The sequence below is a fragment of the Gossypium raimondii genome, chromosome 6, assembly GCF_025698545.1.
Source record: "Gossypium raimondii isolate GPD5lz chromosome 6, ASM2569854v1, whole genome shotgun sequence".
NCBI classification, from domain to species: domain Eukaryota; kingdom Viridiplantae; phylum Streptophyta; class Magnoliopsida; order Malvales; family Malvaceae; genus Gossypium; species Gossypium raimondii.
Genome location: NC_068570.1, coordinates 41812373 through 41836448, shown reverse-complemented (window position 1 = coordinate 41836448; position 24076 = coordinate 41812373). Strand labels below are relative to the sequence as shown.

At 31.9% G+C, this 24076-nt stretch overlaps 1 protein-coding gene and 1 non-coding gene across 3 annotated transcripts in view; both read right to left on the bottom strand.

Moving 5' to 3' along the window:
- The window catches only part of LOC105774536 (GDSL esterase/lipase At5g45920), a 29820-nt gene extending 6246 nt beyond the window's left edge, over positions 1–23574 (bottom strand). The window contains exons 1-5 of one of the 2 annotated variants that reach the window (XM_012597065.2): positions 23126–23574; positions 22788–23015; positions 14770–14837; positions 14510–14674; positions 6667–6913 (exon numbers count right to left, since the gene is read on the bottom strand). In XM_012597065.2, coding sequence (XP_012452519.1) covers positions 6778–6913; positions 14510–14674; positions 14770–14837; positions 22788–23015; positions 23126–23221 — 693 coding nt within the window. In that variant the 5' untranslated portion in view covers positions 23222–23574 and the 3' untranslated portion in view covers positions 6667–6777. Of the gene's footprint in view, positions 1–6666; positions 6914–14509; positions 14675–14769; positions 14838–22787; positions 23016–23125 lie in introns of those variants that run through there. The other variant, XM_012597064.2, reaches the window with a different exon arrangement.
- Positions 8868–8974, bottom strand: LOC128042037 (small nucleolar RNA R71). Its single transcript, XR_008197245.1, has one exon. It is a non-coding gene; the product is annotated as a small nucleolar RNA R71 (small nucleolar RNA).
- Positions 23575–24076: the final 502 nt, after the last annotated feature.

The window sequence follows — 24076 nt, the reverse complement described above, 5'->3', positions numbered from 1 at the left end:
GACATATTGGTTAGTTGATTTAGGTATTGGAATGGCATATACATATGTATGTTTAGATAGATTTGGATGCCTTGAAGTGATGCACAAATGGTCCAAATGTTTGTGCATGACATGGTGATGGAAATGGTTTGTTCTAGGTGAATTTTTGGTACACATAGCCTGGGACATAGGCGTGTGTGGCACATGGCCTGGTGACATGGCCGTGTGTCATCTGAAAGTTTCTTTACATCCAAGTTGTGAGTTACACAGCCTAACACACGGGCATGTGGGGCAACTCAGAGAGTTACACGCCCTGGTACTCGAGCGTGTGACACGGCCGTTTGACCCTACTCAAAGAGTTACACGGGTGAGCACATTGGCTGGGACACGACCGTTTGTCCCTAGTTTGAAGGTTACATAGCCTAAGACATGGGCGTATGTCTTAGCCGTGTGAGGTAAACGTCCTGGTTACGCGGCCGTGTGACCCCTGTTTCTAAAATTTTATGACTCTTTCCTAAACTTTCCAAATGACTTTAAATTGGTTTTGATTCATTTTTATGATATTTTTAGGGCCTCGAGAGCTCGATTTAGGGATGGTATGTATGTATATAATTTTTTTATGAATTGTTTTTACTATTGAATAAAGTTAACTTTAAATATTTTTGTTTGTACGGTAATACTTTGTAACCCTAATCTGACGATGGATATGGGTTAAGGGTATTACATTTAGTGGTATCAGAGCTACCTACTATTTAGTCGGTTCTCAAAATGAACGTAGCATGTATGAATTTTAGAAATACATGTCATTTTATAACCTATGATAGTGTGATAACTCCTAACTCAAATTGAACTATGTTTTTATATAGATAAGATGTCATAGAACTGAGTCGGTTCAGATGAAGTAGAAAGTAATGTGCAAACCTCTGTTCACGAGACAACTTCTAGTGGTAGTAGGCCCGTATCTGAGGATTGAGGAGGAGAGGCTAAAAAGCTTTCTTCCAGATGATGTCTGAGTGATTTTCGGAGTTCATGCGAATAAACCCAATGGCTCAACGACCTTCACCCCCACTCGTACCCCAACTGATCCCTATAGTTCCTTATGGTTTGAAACCAATACGAGTGAGCAAGCCCCCAGTTGATAAAATCTGAAAGTATAGGGTTGAAGAGTTTCGTGGTACAACCAAAGATGATCCTAAGAGAGCTGAGTTCTGGTTAGAAAACACTGTGAGGGTTTTCGATGAATTATCTTGTACACAAGTTGAATGCTTGAAATGTGTTGTTTCTTTATTGAAAGACTCGGCTTACCAGTGGTGGAACACCTTGGTTGCGGTAGTATTGAGGGATCATGTAAATTGGGAATTCTTCTAGACAGAGTTTCGAAAGAAATATATAAGTCAGAGGTTTCTCGATAAGAAACGTAAAGAATTTCTAGAATTGAAGCAAGGCTGTATGATAGTGGCTGAGCATGAGAGGGAATTTTTGCAGCTCAGTACGTACACCAGGGAATGTGTACCAACAAAGATTTTATGTGCACTCATTTTGAAGATGGTCTAAATAGGGATATCAAACTGGTAGTCGAAATTCTTGAGCTGAAAGAATTTGTAATTTTTGTTGATCGAGCACACAAGGCTAAAGAATTCAGCAAAGCAAAAAGAAAAGAAGATTTAGCGACTCGTGATACATGAAAATGACCTATTGGAAAATTGTTCTCGTCTCCATCAGAAAAATTAAAAGAATTTCATAGTTGTTTGTTAACTTTGGTGGGATATTCTGGGAGAGATAAAGTAACAACACTCGAGCTCGAAACCTCAGGCTATATCTGTAGCGAGTACGGGTAGCGTCAAGAACAACAAGCATGAATGTCAGCAATGTAATAGACGACATTTTGGTGAATGCAGATTGAAAGACGGGTCATGTTTTAAATGTGGTTCTTATGATCATTATCTTCGAGACTGCCCTAAAAGGCCTGATATAGAAAAAGTTAAGAAAACTCGTTCAAGTAATACAGCTACGAGAGGGAGACCACCCCAGAACACTGGAAATGCGGGTAACAGTCGAGGTGGAACAAAAGATTCTACTATTAGATCTAAGGCATAGGAACCAGCTAGGGCTTATAGATTCGTGCTCAAGAGGAAGCTTCAGCACCAGATGTGATCACTGGTACATACTATATCTTTGATACTAATGTTAATGCTTTGATTGACTTGGGGTCAACGCAGTCACATGTATGCACAAATTTAATGTCAGATACGAAAATACCTTTTGAGTCTACTAAATTTGTTATTAAAGTAACAAATTGTTTAGGTCGGTATGTATTAGTCAATAAAGTCTGTAAAAACTGCCCTTTGATGATTCGGGGTTACAACTTTCTGGCTGATTTGATGTTATTACTATTTGATGAGTTTGATGTAATTTTAGGTATGGACTAGTTAACTCTACATGATGTTGTTGTGAACTATAGACGAAAGCATCGTGTTAAAATGTCAGAACGGTGAAAGGATTTGAATTTAATTAGATAGACTGGATAGTACATCTAATGTTATTTCAACTATGACAGCACAGAAATATGTTAGAAAGGGCTATGAAGCGTATCTCGCTTATATATTTGATTCTAGAGTTTCAGAATTAAAGTTAAAATCTGTTCCAATTATTTCTGAGTTTACAGATGTATTTTCAAAAGAATTATTAGGGTTATCACTGATCGAAGAGGTTGAGTTTGCTATTGAATTAATGTCGGGGACACCTCCGATATCGATAGCTCCGTATAGAATGGCACTTACAGAATTAAAAGAGTTGAAAGAACAGTTGCAAGAGTTGATAGATAGGGGCTTTGCTCGGCCCAGTTTTTCTCCTTGGGGTGCTCCTGTGTTGTTTGTCAAGAAAAAGGACCGGTCAATACGATTATGTATAGATTACCGGTAGTTGAAGAGAGTCACGATCAAGAACAAATATCCTTTACCAAGTATTGATGATTTGTTTGATCAACTGAAAGGTAGGACAGTGTTATCGAAGATTGATCTCCGTTCTAGATATTATCAGCTACGGGTTGAAGACTCACATGTGCCGAAAATTACTTTTAGAACCAGTTATAGACATTATGAATTTCTTGTTATTGCACCGACATTAATAGACAAAAGACAACCAATCCTGTGGGATCGATATCCGACAAACTCACATCTGTCACTATACTTCTATCGACAGTGTATGCTTGAACATTATTTCTGTGATGTTAAACATTTGATTAGTGACCCAAGACAATGAGGGACAAACCTTATGAAACATGAGTTTAGGCAAATCCCTATCCTGAACAAGCTGGAAAATGGAAGTCTTTGTGGCAACCTATGAGATGGAAGCATTTGTGGCAATCTATGAGATAGAAGCCTTTGTAGCGATCTAAGGAAAGGAAAGCGTTTGTGGCAACCATCTGAGGGAAACGCTCTGTAGCGAACTCTGAAAGAAAGAAATGGTGTTCTTAAAGAATACCAAAGGGATACCATGTATGACGAACTCTAAAGGAATAGTCTGTATAACAAGCCCTAAAAGAAAAGCCCTTGTGGAGTATCATGTTACACTTTGGATATGATAATTTAATGTGTTTCCATTGGGGAAAGCTCCATATGAGTTTTTGGGGTGAACCCTACATAGTTTTAAGATAAGAATAAAGAAGCTGGAATGCACCAAAATACGTAGCGAATTCAAAGTATAGGTTAATTAGATTTGAAGAGAAAATCTAGGTAAAGGTTATGTCTGGTAAGTAGAATAAGGTAATCATAGAAGGTAATATATTTGTAATTATTAAAAGAAGAAGGGTATTCTCTAGAAAGAATCAAACTTTATAATTAAAGAACGTGTCTTTAAGAGTATGAATGTAAGAACAACAGTATTTTGTCTATATGGGCCTCTGGAATAGGTATGGTTAAGGAATCATAATAGTGTAGAGTGAAGAACGTAAGTAATGTATCAATATGTAAAAAGTAAGGCATGATTTTAGAAGTTAAGGGTGACATCAAGAGTATAAAGAATGACACCCTAGAAAGGTTTTCACTAGAGACAAGTTGAAGAACAAAGGACAATGGTGACAGACTAAACTACCAAATTAGAAATACAAAAATATAAATCACGTAATTTGGTGTTTATCTCACTAAACTCTCATGAACTTACCAATGTGTTTTATGTTACAAGAATGTTAATTTGGGTCTACACCATAAGGGACGACACCAGGGCTACGCCAAAGGAGCGACGTATCGAGCTATTATGAATATAGAGCAAGTCTGTTGCCATGTTCAAGTTTGAATTATTTTATATGAGTCTTTTACATGGAATAATTGTAATTGACCAGAACATCTATTCAATTATAGTTGTAAATAAATTCTGTATCTATACTAAAATAAAATTATTGTATTATTCATATTATGTATTTCTTAGAGAAATTTATAATTAAAATAGTTGTAATCGAATGTAAATGGGTATGATTGAGTGAACTGCATATGTACTTGAGTAGTAACATCTGATCGGGTTTGGACGTTACATGGATAAAGTTATTAGTAGTGTTCCTGAAGGGTGAATCCGCCATAGTAGGCTGTCAGTACAGGTAATTTGGCGTATTCGAAATCATGAGTAGTCAAAGAGTTGTCAGATCTGAATTTGCTTATACTGTGTAAGGAAGTAATCTGAGTTATTTGGTATTCACCAAATCTGAGTGTTTCCTACTGTAGAGAAAAGGTTATCTAAAGTTTAAGTTATCTGTCAACCTTGTTGTTCCTATGACATGTAATATGATTATCTGGGATTTCCTAGTTGACTTAGAATGTTGCCTCCGTTAGAATAATGTGTGAGTTGGGTTGTTTCAAGATCTGATCTGGCTAGTGTTTTGATAGTTGCTAAATTCATTATGAGAACTCGTTTAAGATTGGATTGATATGAAGCCCGTCTTAAAGATTATTTAGTATAAGTGTTCGCCAAGAATAACATCTATGAGTACCCCAACCTAGGAAAAGTCTACATTCGTTTGACTGGAAATCCACCTAAGGTAAGTTTTATATTGGTATTCTTATGATAAATGTATATGCTTATTGTAAAGGAAATGAGATCCATATTAAGTAGTGAATTTTTTAATCCGCATATGAAGTGAATTATGTATAAGATAATCAAGTATGAAAGTTGGCATATAAGTATGCACCGATATTGGAAAAGTATCCGCTGAAGATAGAAAGGAAATCCAGAATATTCAAGATGAGAAAATAAATAACAGATATTTCAAGCTAATCTGAGTTAAAACTCACTAAGTTCGTTGAAAATTACAAGTGTCTATTTCTGATACAGATTTTAATTTAAGAGTGGTTGTGCCAAAATGGACCAAGATAAGATTACACCAAGGTGGTAGTTCGAGTTATGGTGTTATGCATACAGAAGGCTCAATAGAGGCATGACGTTTAGTCATTATGCCATGTAGAGTCTGTTTCTAGCAAAGTTTTTAAGTTGTAACATTTTATGCTGTTTGAAAGTCTGATGTAAATTTTAAATATTTTATAATATTAAACTTTTGTATTAAGAATTGTAAGTATATAAATAATAAGTATGTTTTAGAATGGTTATACGCCAGATGTAAAATTTTTGCTAAGTGTATATGTGTTGTAACCTCTGATATCTGATTTTGGTGACCCGTGTAGAGTAGAGGATGTTACATATATGGTAGGCAATTAATGAGACGATATGCCTATGTCATATCCTTAGCTCAAAACTCTCTACCCAATCCATCATTAGATATCATACATCAAACTTTCTCCAGCAACATTTGATTCATGCATTTTGCCACCCCATTTTGTTGTGGTGTAGATTTGACAGTGAAGTGTCTAATGATGCCCTCATCTTCACAATTTTATGCAAATGGATCACTTCTATACTTTCCACCATTTTCTATGCGAAAGTGGTTGATCCTTTTACCCGTTTGATTTTCCATCATCTTTTTCCAGTTAAGAAAATCTCTTAACGCTTCACTAAGAGATACATTAACCTTTCTATGAAGTAGAGTAGTTTCGAGGAACTCAAACTCCTCAGGAAGTGACCTCAACAACATTAAAGCTAAATCTTCATCTTTCAAAGTCTCATCCACATTCACCAGATCAATGATTTATTTATTAAAACTGGTGATGTGATAATTCATAGTGGTAGTCGGAATACAAGTGAAGCGAAACAACCTTTTTTTCCATATGGAGCTTATTTTGACTATTTTTCTTCAAAAAACTTTCTTCTAATGCTGACCACAAGTTATTTACAAAAGTCTCCTCTGAGAAAGCATACCTTTGCTCTCAAAAAAGGCACGGTTGAATTGTACCACATGCCAAACGATTAATAATCTTCCAATCTTTCTCCTCCGCATCATCTGGTTTTCTTTCAACAATGTGTAGACCTTGCTAAAAGAGAATATCTAGAACCTTACTTTGCCACATAATGAATTGGCCCATGCCATTGAAGATTCCACTGCCAGTCTCATCCATATAGATGATGTTGGAGTTGTTGATGTGGATCCTCTTAGATTGTTCACCATTTCAGTCATAATCTTTCAATATGCTAAAGGAAATATTTTCTGATGTGGATGATCAGTTTAAATTGCAACCACAAAACATATTTTGAATAACCTTTGACTCTAATACCACTTGTTGTGCGAATAGGATAAAAAAGAGTAAATTATTGTACTAGAAAATCACACTAACTTTAATTGTCATGAATGATTGGAAGCGTCATAAATGGTCCCAATTAAAACCCAACCTATTATATAGAATCTCCCTACAATGTAATTTAATAGCACACTATATCACTACAATTATATCCTACAAAATATTGAAAAATAAATAAAAACAATAAAGAACACCAAAAATTTAACGACGTTTTGTAAATTACGCCTACGTCTTCAGACACTACCAAATGTATTTCACTGCAAATAAGAAGAAGAGAAAATTTCCTTATGAAGAAAATAACAAATTTTGGGATGATTTAAAGGTGGAGAAATGATAAGTGTCAAAAATAACATATGTTAATATCATTCTTAATGCGCTTTTGGGAGATTAATCAATGAAAAATGGTGAATTTTATTATCCTAATCCTTTAAAGCCATGTTTCTATACTTAGGAGAGCATTTGGGAGCAAATCGAGTGAAAACGAAACAAAAATCAAACAATTGGAGAAGATTTCAAGAGCCACACGGGCTGGACAGATGTTTGTGTGAGCCATACGGGTTGACACATGACAATGTGCTAGACCGTGTGGATTTTGCGAAAAAAATGCAAGACCTATAAATACCAAATACAAGAAGAGGAAAGAGATCCGTTAGAGAATTTTGAAGGAAACAACTCGAAAAACACCATTGAAGCTGACTCGGAAGTAGATTTTCATCAAGATTGAAGTTCTCTTTTATTTCTTGTGGTTATACTGACTTTGAGATGTTTATATTCGCGATTATGAACTAATTTTCTAAATACCTAGGGGAGATGAACCCTATGATGAATTCTATCTTTTGATTTCTGTTTTACAAAATAAATACTTGAATCTTCTTCTCAGTTATGTGTGTTTAATTCTTTATTTAATATTTTCATACTATTATTTCATATTTAATGTGCTTAATTCAAAGGAGGAATAGACCTTGTTCAAGAGTAGATATAACATAATTGAGTGGAGTTGCATGCAATCCTAGAAATAGAACAACATAAATCTACCAGATTATAGTCAAATCTAATAGGGGAATTCATAAATTGAGTTAATGTGATAATAGGGGTTTTAATTAGAAAGAAATTTCATTAATCAACATAGAGTCAGTTGCTTTTAGTCTTGAAGAGAGATATTAGCATATTTAGGGATTTCTACAGATCAAGATATTAAGTGAATAATTTTTTTAATTCAGATTGATAATGACAGATGCAGTTTGGGTGGATTCTTTCCTGGGTATTGTTTCACTTCTTGATTATTATTCGATTATTTCCCTAATTTGTTCTTTGTCAAGTTCTTAGTTAATAATTTAGTTAATTTTAGTTTAATTCAATTACTTCAATTTGTTAGTTAAATAATAGAAAGACGGCAATTACTAGTACTTTTAGTCCTCGTGGGAACGATATCTTTGTTCATCATAGCTATACTATTTATCAATAAGTGCACCTACCTTTTTCGTATTTTTAGTTGGTTTCGTGGACATCAAGTGTTTTGTGCCATTGTCGGGGACTGAAATATTAAGAAAACTTTATTTATACTAATTTAGTAATTTTTTATTTTATTTGTTTTTAATTTAATTTTTATATTTTAATATATTCATTTCTTTGATTTTGACAGGTTCTTTTGGTTTATGACTAGAGAAAACCTGTTGGAACCAATAATTTTTTTTATAATGAGATTGAAAGAACTATTCGTATAAATCGTAAAAAAGGTTAGAGAAATAATGCAAAATCAACATAGGCGATCACGAGGAAAAGAATATTACTGTGGAGATGGGTGATAATCAAAATAATTAGCTACCTCCTGTAGGTCATGCCCCTCGCTATATGTGTGATTATACTAAGCCCACTCTGATTGGAATTGAATCGAGTATTGTTAGGCCGACTGTTAATGCAAACACCTTTGAGATCAAACTAAACACAATTCATATGGTGCAACAATATGTTCAGTTTGATGGTTTCCAAGATGAAGATCCAAATGCTCATTTGGCTAACTTTTTGGAGATTTGTGACACTTTCAAGATCAATGGCATTACTGATGATGCCATACGCTTATCGTTGTTCCCATTCTCATTGAGGAGCAAGGAAAAATAGTGGTTAAGCTCTTTACCACGAGGTTCTATCACTACTTGGGCGTAGATGATTGAAAAGTTTTTGTTAAAATATTTTCCACCGGCTAACATAGCTAAGTTGAGGTATGATATCTCTTCTTTTGTTCAGTTTGATATTGAGACTTTTTATGATAAATGGAAGATATTCAAGGATTTGTTAAAAAGGTGTCCTCACCATGGATTACCTTTGTGGCTCCAAGTACAAACTTTTTACAATGGTTTGAACCCCTCGACTAGACAGAAGATTGATGCAGAGCTGGAGGAACTTTAAATAACAAAACACCTAAGGGAACTCAAGAATTTATTGAGGATATAGCACTAAATAATTATCAGTTGCAATTTACCAGAGTAAAACCTGTTAAGGCAGCCAGAGTTTTTGATATTGATGCAATTTTTATGCTAACTAACCAGGTTGAAGCTTTTGGTAAGAAAATTAATGGTTTAAATTTGTCTAAACAGGTGAATCTGGTGATTTAGTGCGATACGAATGAAGCAGGGATGGTTAATTCAGAATATTCACGCTTCAAGTCTAACATGGAGCATGAGCAAGTCAACTTTATGGGTAATAATTCTAGATCTCAAAATAATCCCTATAGCATTACGTATAATGCAGGTTGGAGGAACCATCTAAATTTCTCATGGAGTGGTCAAGGAAATCAAAGGTCATGACCCCTTCCAAGTTTTCAACAATCTTATCAGTTAGAAAAAAAAACCAAACCTTGAAGAGATGTTAGCCAAATTTATTTCGGTGTCAGAAACTTAATTTCAAAACACTGAGACAGCTTTGAAAAATCAACAAGCATCAATTCATGGGCTCGAAAATTAGATTTAGCAACTTGCTAAACTAGTTTCGAAAAGACAGCAATGGAGCTTACATAATAACACTGAGCCCAACACAAAAGAGCATATGAAGGCAGTTACATTGAAGAATGGAAAGGAGTTTTCTGAAACCGAAAAGAAGCTGAAATAAGAAACTGATGAGAAAGATGATGGAGTGGCAAAAACTGAAAAAATTTAAACATCGGTACTTAAAGAATACAAACCACCAATACTATACCCAGCAAAGTTGAAGAAAGACCGCATTGATGAATAATTTGGTAGATTTCTTGAACTTTTTAAACAATTACATATTAACTTACCTTTTTTTGAAGCTCTTTCATAGATGCCCACATATGCAAACTTTTTAAAGGAGCTTTTAACAAATAAAAAAAAGTTTGACGAGCTATCCACTGTGGAACTCAATGGGGAGTGTTTAGCCATTCTCCAAAATAAACTGCCTACCAAGCTATAAGATCTAGGAAGTGTTACTATTCCTTGTTTTATTGGTAGTTTTAACATTGAAAAAGCATTGGCTGTTTTGGGTGCTAGTATTAACTATAAAATGTTGAAGCAACTTGGTCTTGGGGAACCAAAACCCACTAGGATGAGTATTCAATTAGCTGATAGATCTGTTAAATATCCTAGGGGTATTACTGAAGATGTACTTGTTAATGTAGATAAATTCATATTCGCTATTGATTTTGTTATACTTGTCATGAATGAAGACGTTAAGTTACCTTTAATTTTATGTCTACCCTTTTCAGCCACAGTTAGAGCTATTATTAATATGGGTAATGATAAACTTGTGCTTAGGGTGGGTGATGATGAGATCATTTTTCAAATTTATGATGTCATGCGATTTTCTAGAGAGCAAGATGATTCCTGTTATTTTATTGATTATATTGATCATGCTATTCAGGATTCTTTGCAAGAAATTATTCATAAGGACATATTGGAACTGTGTCTTGTTCAATGAGAGGAGGTCGATAGAGATAATGCTGTGATAAACATGATGGGAATTGATCTAGATACTAATGAGTCTCCACTGAGACAAAAAAAATTATGAGACCATTAAGGTAAGTAAAGAACTGAAATTGAAGCCCTCTATTGAAGAACCACTCAAGTTGGAACTGAAACAATTGCCAAATCATTTGGAGTATGCATTCCTTGGAAACGATTCTACATTATCGGTGATTATTGTTTCGAATTTAAAGCGGAATGAGAAAAAAGAGTTACTGCAAGTGTTAAAGGAACACAAAAGAGCTATAACCTAGAAAATTTCAAACATTAAAGGGATCAGTCCTTTTTTCACCCATAAAATTTTAATGGAAGATGAGTATAAGCCATGTGTGCAAGCTCAAAGGAGGTTAAATCCCAACATCAAGAAAGTTGTCAAGGCTGAGGTAATTAAACTTCTAGATGCTGGAGTTATTTATCCTATTTTTTATAGTACTTGGGTTAGTCTTATGCAAGTTGTTCCTAAAAAGGGAGGCATGACTATTGTGGCTAATGATAAGAATAAGTTGATTCCAATAAGAATAGTCACGGGATGCAGAGTTTGTATTGATTATAGGAAGTTAAACGATGCTACAAGGAAAGACCATTTTCCTCTACCATTTCTGAATCAAATGTTGGAGAGATTATCTGGTCACATGTATTATTGCTTCCTAGATAGGCTTTCTAGCTACTTCCAAATTCTAATAGCTTTGGAGGATCAAAAGAAAATGGCATTTACATGTCCATATGGTATGTTTGCTTACCAAAGAATGCCTTTTAGATTATGTAATGCTCTTGCTACTTTTCAGCGTTTCATGTTAGCCATCTTTGATGAACTCGTAGAATATATTATGAAGGTATTTACGAATGACTTCTCGATATTCGATAATTCTTTTCATCATTGCCTTAATAATTTAAAACGTGTTTTGATGAGATGTGAGGAAGAGAACATTGTACTTAATTGGGGAAAATGTCACTTCGTGGTTCAAGAAGGGACTGTTTTGGGCCATAAAATTTCTAGTAAAGGGATTGAGGTTGATAAAGAAAAAATTGAAACCTTCAAAAAGTTACCCCCTAATTCAGTTAAGGCTATTAGAAGTTTCTTAGGACATGTTGGGTTCTATAGAAGATTTATCAAAGATTTTTCTGAGATGGCTAAGCCGTTAACTAATTTGCTAGAAAAAGATGTGCCATTTAATTTCAGTCAAGAATGTTTAGATGCGTTTAATGTTCTTAAGAAAAAATTTAATTAATGCCTCAATTATGATCACAGCTGATGGGAATTTACCTTTTGAACTAATATGTACTGCGAGTGATTTTGCAGTAGGTGCAGTTTTTGGACAACGAAGAGACTAGCATTTTCAGCCGATTTATTGTGTTAGCAAGACTTTGACAGACGCACAAGAGAATTACACCTCTACCGAAAAAGAATTGCTAGCTGTGGTTTTTGCATTCAATAAATTTAGACATTATTTAATACTGTCTAAAATTGTTGTGTACACTAACCACTCTGCTCTTCGCTACCTTTTGACAAAATTGGATGCAAAACCTCGACTTATAAGGTAGATTTTATTATTGCAGGAATTCAATTTGAAAATTAAAGATAAGAAAGGGGTTGAAAATCTTGCAACAGACCACCTCTTGAGGCTCAAGAATCCTCATCTTGAGCACCTTAATGAGAAGGAGATAAATGACTCATTTCTTGACGAACGACTCTTTGCGGTAACCGATTCTGAAGGCCCTTGGTTTGCAAATTTCACGAATTATTTGGTTGCTAACATTTTCCCAAAAGGGTTGACTCATCATAAAAAAAACAATTCTTTACTGATGTGAAAAACTATTTTTGGGAGGATCCTTTTCTTTTTCGTGTGTGTGCAGATCAGGTAATTTGAAGGTGTGTTTTGAAACCAGAAGCGAATAAAATTTTGGACCATTGCCATTTTGGACCGACAAGAGGACATTACAGTGGGATTAGGATAGCACATAAAGCACTTGAATTAGGTTTTTATTGGCCCACGCTATTCAAAGATGCTAACAGGTATGTTGCTTATTATGATAGATTCTAGAGAACAAGTAATATTTCCAAACCTGATGAAGTGCCTCAAACTTACATGCTTTCTTGTGAAATTTTTTACATTTAGGGTATTGATTTCATGGGACTGTTTCTTAGTTTTTATGGTAATAAATACATATTGGTAGCGGTCGATTATGTATCAAAATGGGTTCAAGCACAAGCTTTACAAACTAATGATGTTGGGGTGGTCGTTAGATTTATTAAGAAACTGTTCACTCGTTATGGAACACCTCAAGCAATCATTTGCGATAAGGGTACACATTTCTGTAACACTCAATTTTATAAGATTCTTAAGAAATACGATATATTATAGAACAGCTACCCCTTATCATCCTCAAGCTAGTGGGCAAGTTGAAGTGTTGAACCGCGAATTGAAACGCATCCTAAAAAAAACTATAGAGACAAATAGGAAGGATTGGGCTTTAAATTTAAATGATGCTTTTTGGGCTTATGGGACTGCGTAGAAAACACCATAGGAACATCCCCCTACAAACTTGTTCATGGGAAGAGTTGTCACATACCACTAGAACTCGAAATAAAGCATTTTGGGCAATAAAATCTCTAAATTTCGATCCTAAACTTGCAGATGATAAGAGACTGTTGCAACTAAATGAGTTTGATGAATGGCAAGCAAATGCTTACAATAACTCAAAATTATACGAAGAAGCAACAAAAAAATGCTACGATGCTCATTTAAAGCAGCCCAAACAATTCACAATTCACAGTTGGAGATCGAGTGCTTTTATATAATTCAAGGCTCGAATTGTTTCTAGGAAAGCTAAAATCGAGATGGTCAGGTCCTTACGTGGTAAAAATTATTTTTCCCTACGGTACAATAAAGGAGCTCTGGCTCCAAAATTCGAATCAGTCATGAGCGAAAAAGGAAAGTTAATTATTTCTTGTGGTTATACTGAATTTAAGATGTTTTTATTCGCGATTATGAACTAATTTTCTAAATACCTATGGGAGATGAACCCTATGATAAATTTTTTCTTTTGATTTCTGTTTTACGCAATAAATACTTGAATCTTGTTCTCAGCTATGTGTGCTTAATTCTTGATTTAATATTTTTGGATTATTATTTCATATTTGATGTGCTTAATTCAAAGGAGGAATAGACCCTATTTAAGAGTAAATCTAGCATAATTGAGTGGAGTTGCATGCAATTCTAGAAATAGGACAACATAAATCTACCAGATTAGAGTCAAATATAATGGGGGAACTCATAGATCGAGTTAATGCGATAATAGGGGTTTTAATTAGAAAGAAATTTCAATTAATCAACCTAGAGTCAGTTGCTTTTAGTCTTGAAGAGAGATATTAGCATAATTTAGGGATTTCTACAGATCAAGATATTAAGTGAATAAATTGTTTAATTCAAATTGATAATGACTGACGCGGTCTAGGTGGATTATTTCCTGAGTATTGTTTCCCTTCTTGGTTATTATTCGGTTATTTCGATGATTTGTTCTTTATTGAGTTCTTATTTAATTAATTTAGTTAATTTTAGTTTAACTCAATCACTTCAATTTGTCGATTAAATAATAGAAAGACGGTAATTACTAGTACTTTTAGTCCTCGTGGGAACAATATCTTTGCTCACCATAACTATACTATTTATCGATAGGTGCATTTGCCTTAGTCGTATTTTTAGTTAGTTTCGTGGACATCAAGAAGCAACCCCTATTTATAATAATAAACTCTCCACAATCTTATATTTTTTAGATATGTGATTGTGTTATTTCAACAAAATTCATATATATATATATATATATATGTGCATGAAAAGTAGAATTCTAAATTATTAAAACCCGAAAAGTGTGAGATACCTAAGAAAAGCATTGCGCCAATCAGGATAGTGCTGCATCCTGGTCCAGAGATCTACCACTGAAATTCCACATTCTCCAGCAGTTTCAACACATGCCTTGGCAAAAGCCCCGGCAGCTTCATTTGTCCTCTCCGGCAAACCCAATGGATTCTCAACGTAAGGATGTCTACGGTTTAACACCAGTTTAAGCATGTATAATAGAGATCATAAGGCGCAATGGAATGTAAAAGGCCAAAGTAAATAGAAAATGTTGAACAATACCTAATGCGTTGAACTTCATCAATTGGAGGAGGTGTAATTAGGAGAATCAAAGTACTTGGCCACCGCTTCTGAGACCAGAAAATAGAAGAGCACAGTCTATGAGCAGGACCAGCAAATAATATATATAAAATATATATTTATATACTATATATTATATGAAATCCATGATAACCTGCTGTATACCCTCATAATTTTGGCCTAGAAGGACGAAAAAGAAAATGTAAATACAAGAGATTATATAAACTGTTCCCACATAAATGATTTGTTGAGCAGCCATATGTTTGATTTAGAAAGCTAATCCGCTAAATAATCCAAGTACCTAACATTGAAAAAGAAACTAAAAACAAATGGAAAAAGGCTGTAATGCTTGATAAGTAAACTTACCTTCTTTCATAATCATTGAAAGCAAATTAAAATATTCAACTCTGGTGGCTTCCCATCATATAATCCTTTATATCAATGGCCCAACTTTACTTCTCGAGAGGCACAAAAGTGGAACCATAATCACAAAGGGCGTATGAATATTTTTCTCAGCATAAACGTTCTAGAAATATATGCATGCACACAAGAGACTTCCAATCCAACCAAGAGAAGGACCACTATAACTGCAACCCCATCTACTAGCCCTTATGCCCATGATATTAAGTATCTATTAAATTTAAAAACGTTTCCCTAAAGTGATCTTTGGATCTCCAGAAATTATTGCCTTTCTTTGACCGAACAAAGGTACCAATCCTAATAGAAATTTAGACTAGTAGCTGGGTATAGCCTATAGGCAGTAATTTAAAAGGAAATTAAACAAGGGATATTCATAATAGCCAAGTGGCGAACAAGAATAGCGACAACTGGGCCTTACCCACCCACCCTTCATCTCTTACTTTTTGGATATCCGGAGATCCACTTTCCCAACCAAAATGCCTAAGGCTCACCATGCTTTCTACCAAATAATAAAGGGTGACATAAGCCATGTGCATTCCCAATATTAAAATCATATAAAAGAGAAGAAATATTCCATAGTATTTAGATTTCACAAAGTTAAAAGGGTGATGTATAAGTTTACGATAATATATAAAAAATTAAAATATATATCATCCCTTCAACCTTACTTATAGGGTTTTTAAATAATTTAAAAATAGAACACACACAAGAAAACAAAGGGTAGCACAATCCCACGGCCCAAATTCCAATCCTAGCTTGAAAATTCAGTAAACTAATACGATTAATATAATTTATCAAAAGAAATTTTGTTTATGATATTTATTCACGTATACTATTACTTTCTTTTAATAAGATTCATAAATAACTTATCAACGAAATATACTAGAAAACCTAGAATTAATATATATATGTATAAAATACATAATAATTAATAAACAAAGAAGTGCTTCAAGCAATAATCGCCAAAATTATACAGGCTATAACTTCCTTTTCTGAAAGTATGTCTAAAAGTTGTTTAGAAAATCATATTTTAAAATGTATGTTCAGGTGTGTGCATTCTAAAAAATAATAATAATAAAAGAGGTTGACCTATTTTTAAAGTAACCGATCGAGTTTTAATTTGATCGGTATTGTTGTTATTGCAATAAGAAGAACGTGAATTCAAACACGTAAATTTAGATATGCTTAAACATAATTTTTCTCCAATTTAAAGGTTAAGAGTTTTAATAGAAGTAATCATTATATATATATATAATATAATATCATTTTCAAGTAAAAAATTGCATATTTTGATAAATAAATTTATGAATTGTAATATTATTTTGTATTATTACTAGATGAGGTTACTTTTAAAATAAAATAAAATTCACGAGTGAGTTAAAATATTACCCACATCTCATTTATTTATTTATTTATTTATCTATCATTTTAAAATAATTATTTGATGAGATTTTTAAATTTCATTAAAGATGTATAAAATACTTATCTTATATTTTTGTGGAACTTGTTAATTTATATATCTGTTGACCTAAATATATATAAAGCAATTATCATTGTTGAAACCATTTTTGAAAAAAGATAGAGTCGACTAAAAAAATATAAATTGGAGTCGCCACCGATCCTTTATTGAGGTGTAATTGGATCACTTTAAAAAAATAATTTTGGTCTACAAGTTTTTAAAAAAAATGGCTTCGGGAGTCAGTTACGTACGAGGAAGGATTAGCACCCCCGTAACGCCCAAAATTGGTACCTAATTGATTATTTAATGTCTTAAGGTCAAATATCAAAAAAAAAATTAAAGCGATTCCCCTTTTAAAAATCTTTATTGAAATTTATTATTTTGAAAATTAAAAATTTGGTCATCTTGCTTCAATGAAAAAATCGAAACCCCGTAAGTTAGGGTACGATTCTTTGAAGTTCCTATGACAACATGAATTTGCCTTTATTAAAAAACCTCGTCTCGAGATAGTAAAATGTCATATCCAATGAGTTAGGACACCACGTTTTGAATCCTCGAGATAAGCTTTAATTTTGGAATATTTACATTTAAATTGAAAAAGGGATATTCGGTTACTTAAATTCAACAAGGAAAATTGAAGCCTAGCAAGTTAGGGCACAATCCTCTTGAGAATCTTAGATACCGAGTATTTAAAAATTTATGGATAAAATGATTTCAATATTTAAACCAAATGCAACCTTTTAAACGAAATAAAATGCGAGTGAATGATAATGGACAACGTAAAGGATAATTTGTAAATAACATACACTAGTGAGTAACAAATAATCAATAAATAAATACAAACAAGCATAGCAACAATAATCTCAATCATACATTATGCCAATATCAATATCAACATTCAAAATTTAATGAATTAATAATCAAATTTAAAAGATACACTAAAAGAAAAATTAATAGCAAGAGGAGAAATCATAATCAATAAATTATACCTTAAAACAAATAATATATACATATATGTAAGTTTGAAATAAATCGAAAATATAGTTAAAAATGAACACTACATAAAATAATGGTATCTAAAAGCATTTTTAAGTAAATATTATAAGGAGAAAAATCAAAGTACATAACACAATATACATATATTAATTTTAAAACTAATACATATGGAGTGAAAACTTAATATAAATTATATTATATATAATACTATATGTAAAAGTTAAAATAAGCTAAATATATTAAAATAGGATCTTTTTAAAGAAATAAGTTATATGTACGTATAAATAAAACTTTAAAGCATAGAAGTATATATAAATGCATTTTTTTAAAAACTATTATAAAATAAAACCATTAAAATATTGGATTAAACGTAAAAATATAAAATTATACATTATGAAATTAAATAATAATATATGACAATAATATAAAAATTTAAAATACAAGTACATAATGGAATAAAATAATGTATATAAAGAGTTAAATAAATTAATATATATATATAATAATAATAATAGTATTAATAGCAATAATAATAACAATATTAAACTAATTAATGAAAAAAACACAAATAACAAAAAAAGATTAAATCGTAACTAAAACAGAATTACCAAGAAACAAATGAAATTAAAAACAAAAAAGAATGATCAAAATGCAATATGCGTATTACATGAGGGCCAAGTAGGGAATATTCCCTCGCCACAAAACGCAGCACTTTAGCATGGACTAAATTGAATCAAAAATCAAATGCATGATTAAATTTAAAAGGAAATAAAACAATAAAAAAAATCGAAATGTGTCTGAAAGGAGGAGGGGTCGTATGCGCAAATAACCCAAATGACAGAAACTCACAGATCTTTCCATGAGTTGGGTCACCGCGCGGATCATGGCCACTAAACGGCGTTGTTTTGATATTAGGAACCCTAGTTCAAAACAACGTCGTATTGTAATGTTATTTAAACAAAAATTTCCTAAAAAAAACCATTAGTAGCCCATTTTTTTTTAATAATGGCTGCTTCTTTTTCCTTTGCTAGGGTTTCGACCCTAACCTCAACCGCCGTTCTCATGCCCCCAAATCTCCATTCAAACTTCGATTGCGACGAAGCGACGGGGATTCGATGGCACCGATATAAGGTAAACCCTCGTCCCCTTTTTTTGTGTGTGTTTCTTTTCTTAAACAATAAACAAGCATCAACCAAAATAATCGAAGAAACAAAAAAGAGAAAAAAATCCAATCACCTTAAAAAAAGAACTGTGATTTTTATTGCTTTCGAATTTTCATTTTGTCAACTTTCGATCCCCTCTTTTTACAATCAAGTTTGCTTTTTATAGTAGATAATGGAAAAAGGAAAATGTAAAAAAAATCTAACTTTAAATGCATTATTTGCCTTTGATTTGAGATTTTCTATTTTTCTTGCTTGTTGTCATTTTTGTTGTGCAGGTACAAGCTCGGAGGGGACCTTTTCATGTGAGGCGCAAAGACGCTTCGGAGGCGGGCGGCGCTTGGATCTTCTAGAGTTTCTGTTTCGTGGTCTAGGGCTAGGTATTGGGCCTCTGTAATTGGGTTTGGGTTTTAGATTGGGTCTTGGTGTATTTGGGCTTGTAATCGGGTTTGAATTTGGGCTGGCAATTTTAATGTAATTGGACTATATTTGGGAGTTTGAATTTTCATTTGGTATTTGATTTTATTTATTTATATATGGGCCGGGCAATTTAGACCGATTACAATCATATTATAAATAAAAGGAGACACTACAACAATTAAGATTTTTAGTATTGATATAGTTGTGGCAATAAAGATTTTCATCACAAATAGTTGATTATTTGTGACACTAGTAAAATGAACAATTGTGATTCATTATTACAACAATAGTTGTGACAATTTAAATTATGTCACAAGTAAAATTGTCACTATAAGTGTATATGTTGCTCACTATCAATTCATCACTTAAGAAATGCTAATATTGGCGTGAAGTTCTATTTCCCAAGAAATGGTGCAACAGTGACAAATATAATATTCACTACTATTAACCATTACTGTGATAATAAAATATTTCGTTGCCATAAAGTTTACTTTTTATAATGATGTAATTGTCATAATATAAATTTATATCACAAATAAATAGCCACTACAAGTGTAAAATTGTTTCCAAATTCGTTGGTCACTATCAATTTGTCAGTAATGAAACGTTAAATATCAACACGAAGTTTTCTCCCCAAGTAATTATATAATAGTGACAACATATGTATAGTCACTATTATTAATATTTAATTACTTCACAAGTAAATCATAACTATAAGTGTATAATTGTTACTAAATAATTGTAATAGTAATAACATATCTAGTAATCACTATTATTAATCATTATTATAATGATAATTTTTCACTATAATTTTATTTTTATAGTGATGTAATTATGATCGTTTAAATTACTTCACAAGTAAATCGCCACTATAAATTTATATTTGTGACCAAATCTATTTGTCAATACCAATTTGTCACTTACGAAATGTTCAAATTACCTCCAAATTCTTTTTTCCTCGAGAATGATGTAATAGTGACATCATATAAAGTCACTATTATTAATTATTATTGTGGCCATACGAATTGCCTTCAAGTTTTTTTCTTGAGAACTGATGTAATAGTGATAACATATCATGTCACTATTATTAATTATTATTGCGACCATACAATTTTTTCACTATAAAAACTGCTAATATTAATACACATCCTATTTCATCATTTGTATCTATGTTATTATTTAAACCCCTAATTGAGTTGGAGTCATGAGTCGATTAGATATCAACTCGGTTTGAAAATTATTAAACTACCCTTACATATTTGAAATAAGTTATATTATTACTAGGTACTTTTCTCCTTTTACTTTTTAATGAAACCAATAAAAACTTGCAAATGGTGAGATTTGAACCCATATTATTAACATGCATAAAATCTGAACTTTACATATGATTCATTTGTTACATAGCTTAGTGTCACAAGTCAATTCAAGATTAATGGGAATTTGTTTTAAATAAATTACCGCTCTACCTATGATTCAATTGTTAAATAAACATTTTATAACTCTATTTTTAATGTTGAATTTTTCTTTCACGAACATGATAACATTTTGATAATATGTTAAAGGTTAAGATATGTCATAAGTTCATGTAATCTTCACAAATTTAGAATTTAACCATAGTACTTTTATTTTTGGGAAATCAGTCCTCTATTTTTCAATTTTCAAAATTTAGGTATTGTTGTTAATGCAATTTATTTTTGTTAAATTTATTAATGTGATACTTTGAAATGGAAAAAAATCACTTGGTAGTCATATAACTAAAAAAAAAAACCTTGTAATGTACTTAATTTTAACAAAATAATTTTAACATTGTTAACAATTGAACTTGAAATTTAAAATCTGAAAAGTAGGACTAAACTCTTGAAATAAAATTATAAAGACTAAGTTCTAAATTTTGAAGAGTACAAGGACTTATGACATATTTTAATGCTTTCTAACATGATGACATTTTAATTAACAAGCTATAGAAAAAATGGCTATACAAGTTAGAAAGTAATTGAATTGCATTAACCAAATGTATTTATCTTTTTTAATAAATGTATTTACTTATTTAATTTTTCACTCCCAATTTAAACTAATTTTCTTTTATTTTAATTTCATACATTTTGCATATACGTTGTGATTATTATTAGTTTCAAACCATACGTTTTATTGTTTATTGGATGTTATTTTTAAAACCACACATATGTTCTAAATATGTGGTTTCCACACATATCTGAATATGATAAAATTTCTAATTATTATTACAACTAAAAAAGTATTTCAAAATAATTTATAATTTAATTTAAAAAATTATCTTTGATATATATTGAATTAAGTTTATTATTTTATATATTTTGAAAAAAAATTATAATAAGTTGGGACAGTTGTCGATTGAGTCTTAGCTCGATTGGTATGGATATTGTTGGCAATGTAGGAGGACGTGTGCTCTAGTAAGTTAAAATGCAATATCCTCCTATTTAGTCTTTTTAAAAATAATAATAAATGGTTTTAAAAAGATTAAGGGTCTGTTTGATTGCCAAGAAAATATTTTCCGTAAAATGATTTCTAGAAAATGTTTTACTTTTACGTAAAATGATTTTTGGAAAATATTTTACGGTGTTTGATTGAATCATGTAAAATATTTTCTTTGCTTGGATTTTTTGAAAATATTTTTGGAAAAGTTTTTTTACATATATTAATATATATTAATAAATTTTATATTTTAAATTATTTTTACATATATTGCAATAATTTATTTATAATAATACTCAATTATTAAGCTACAATATTAATCGTTATAAATTGAAAAAACTAATATCAAATAAATTATTTGTAATTGTGTTAAAAAACAAGTATTGAATAATTAAAAAACAAGTTCTTGGAAAATCGATAAATAGAAGCATTTTTCTACCGGAAATGAAGGAAGGAATGAAGGAGGCGATAGAGAGGAGAGCACGGAAAATGTCTTACGGAAATTGAAAGGGTAAGACATTTTCCCTAAAATGTAACCCATTTTCCCTTGTTTTGGAGTTCATTTTCCAAATGGAAAATATTTTCTGCCAATCAAACACTGGAAAAGTTGAAAATGATTTTCCAAAAAATCAATTCCGTCAATCAAACAGACCCTAAATAGGAGGATATTGCGTTTTAATTACAAAAAATTTAATAATTTTGATGATTCAATTTTGTCACAGTTATTTATAATTTTAGTATCGAAACTTTGGTAAAAAAAATTGAATACCTATGACCATTTATTTTTATCACAATTGCTTAAAATTTGTGTCAAAAATTTGATCACAAAAATATTGAATAATTATGATGATTTCGTATAAGTTGCCACAAATATAATAGTGATGGAGATATCTACGATGACAAGTGACGGTTTTAATTCTAGTCACTATAGATAATAGGAAAATTTTTATAATTTTATTGAATATTATTTTAATATTTCTCCTCTAAAAATATTATTTCGGATTAATTATACCCAAGGAAACTGTTCAGATTTTATGGATAAGTGTTAGCAAATTTTGTAGTAGTGTAGATTAAAGAGGTGAAGGAAGCTTGACCTTGAGAGAGGCGACGATAGAGTGGAGATTCCGCTTGTACTCATCAAGCGGCACGTGTTGGAAAGCACCGTATCTATCGGGAAGGCAAGCGTCGTTAGCTCCAAAGAACACCGTTACTGCAAGTGGCGCCGCCGCACCAGAGCTTTCCGCCCCTGGAAATACCCTATCAACTATCTTCAACGCCAACCTTTTATTGTATCCACTGTACCCTCTCAGCACCACATCTACCTGTAAATATTAAACCACCAAACCCACTCTCAAAATCTCTACAATACCATAGAAATAAAACAACACAAACACTGCCCATAAAAATAAAAATAAAAATAAACTATATGTACCGTGCGAGAGAAATGGTTGGCAAGAGAAGCGCCCCAACCGCCATCACCGAAAGACTCCGTGATAAAGTCTCCAAACTGATAGATCTTTGGCCTCATGTTTACAAACAAAGGGCTAAGGAGGAGCTTATCAGTAGCTATGAATTGCCTTGTGTTTGTCACAGAAAAGATGGGTATTATTAAATGCTCGCCAACTTATTTGCACCCTAAAAGGAGAGAGGAAATACAGACAAGAAGTCAAGGTTAAAGAAAGGAAGGTTTTGGTCGGATTTTTTTTGGCTTTTTGGTTCTTTCTTTTTTCCCCTTCAAATCTAACCAATGACCAGAGCAATATTTAAACAGTAAACTATAGCTTTTATTGGAACCAACGATGAGATTTGCCATGGTTTGGAATTGATATGGATGAGTGGGTTTTAGACTTTACGTTAAATTCTCTCAGAGGAACCGTGATATGTTTATGCGAGGCACTTCTAATAAATAATTAAAAAGGTTGTAGGATACAATGGAAAACATAGTATAGTTAATTCAAAACAAAGTAATTGATTATGATGAATAAGTTAAATTATATCAATTTTCCAGTAAACTCCCAAGTGTACGTTATTAAGTTACATGTTTCTAGAATTGCAAACCTTTAGAAAATAAAAATTAATTAATTTGTTAAATTATAAAATCATTTTAAATTAATGTGTCTAATACTTAAGCGCTTCAATATCTTTTTACTATCATTTAACATTAATATAAATATAATATTTAATATAAATATGATTTTAATTGTTTTTATTATATATACACTTAATTTAATGTCTTTAATGGTTATTTTCTACTTTCATCTCATTGCCACCACTATGATGTAACCCAAATACATATCCCACCATAGTTTTTAATCTCATTGTTACAATACTCAATTTCAATGCTATAGTAACTAATCTTATCAGTATCACTGCTAATTTTAAT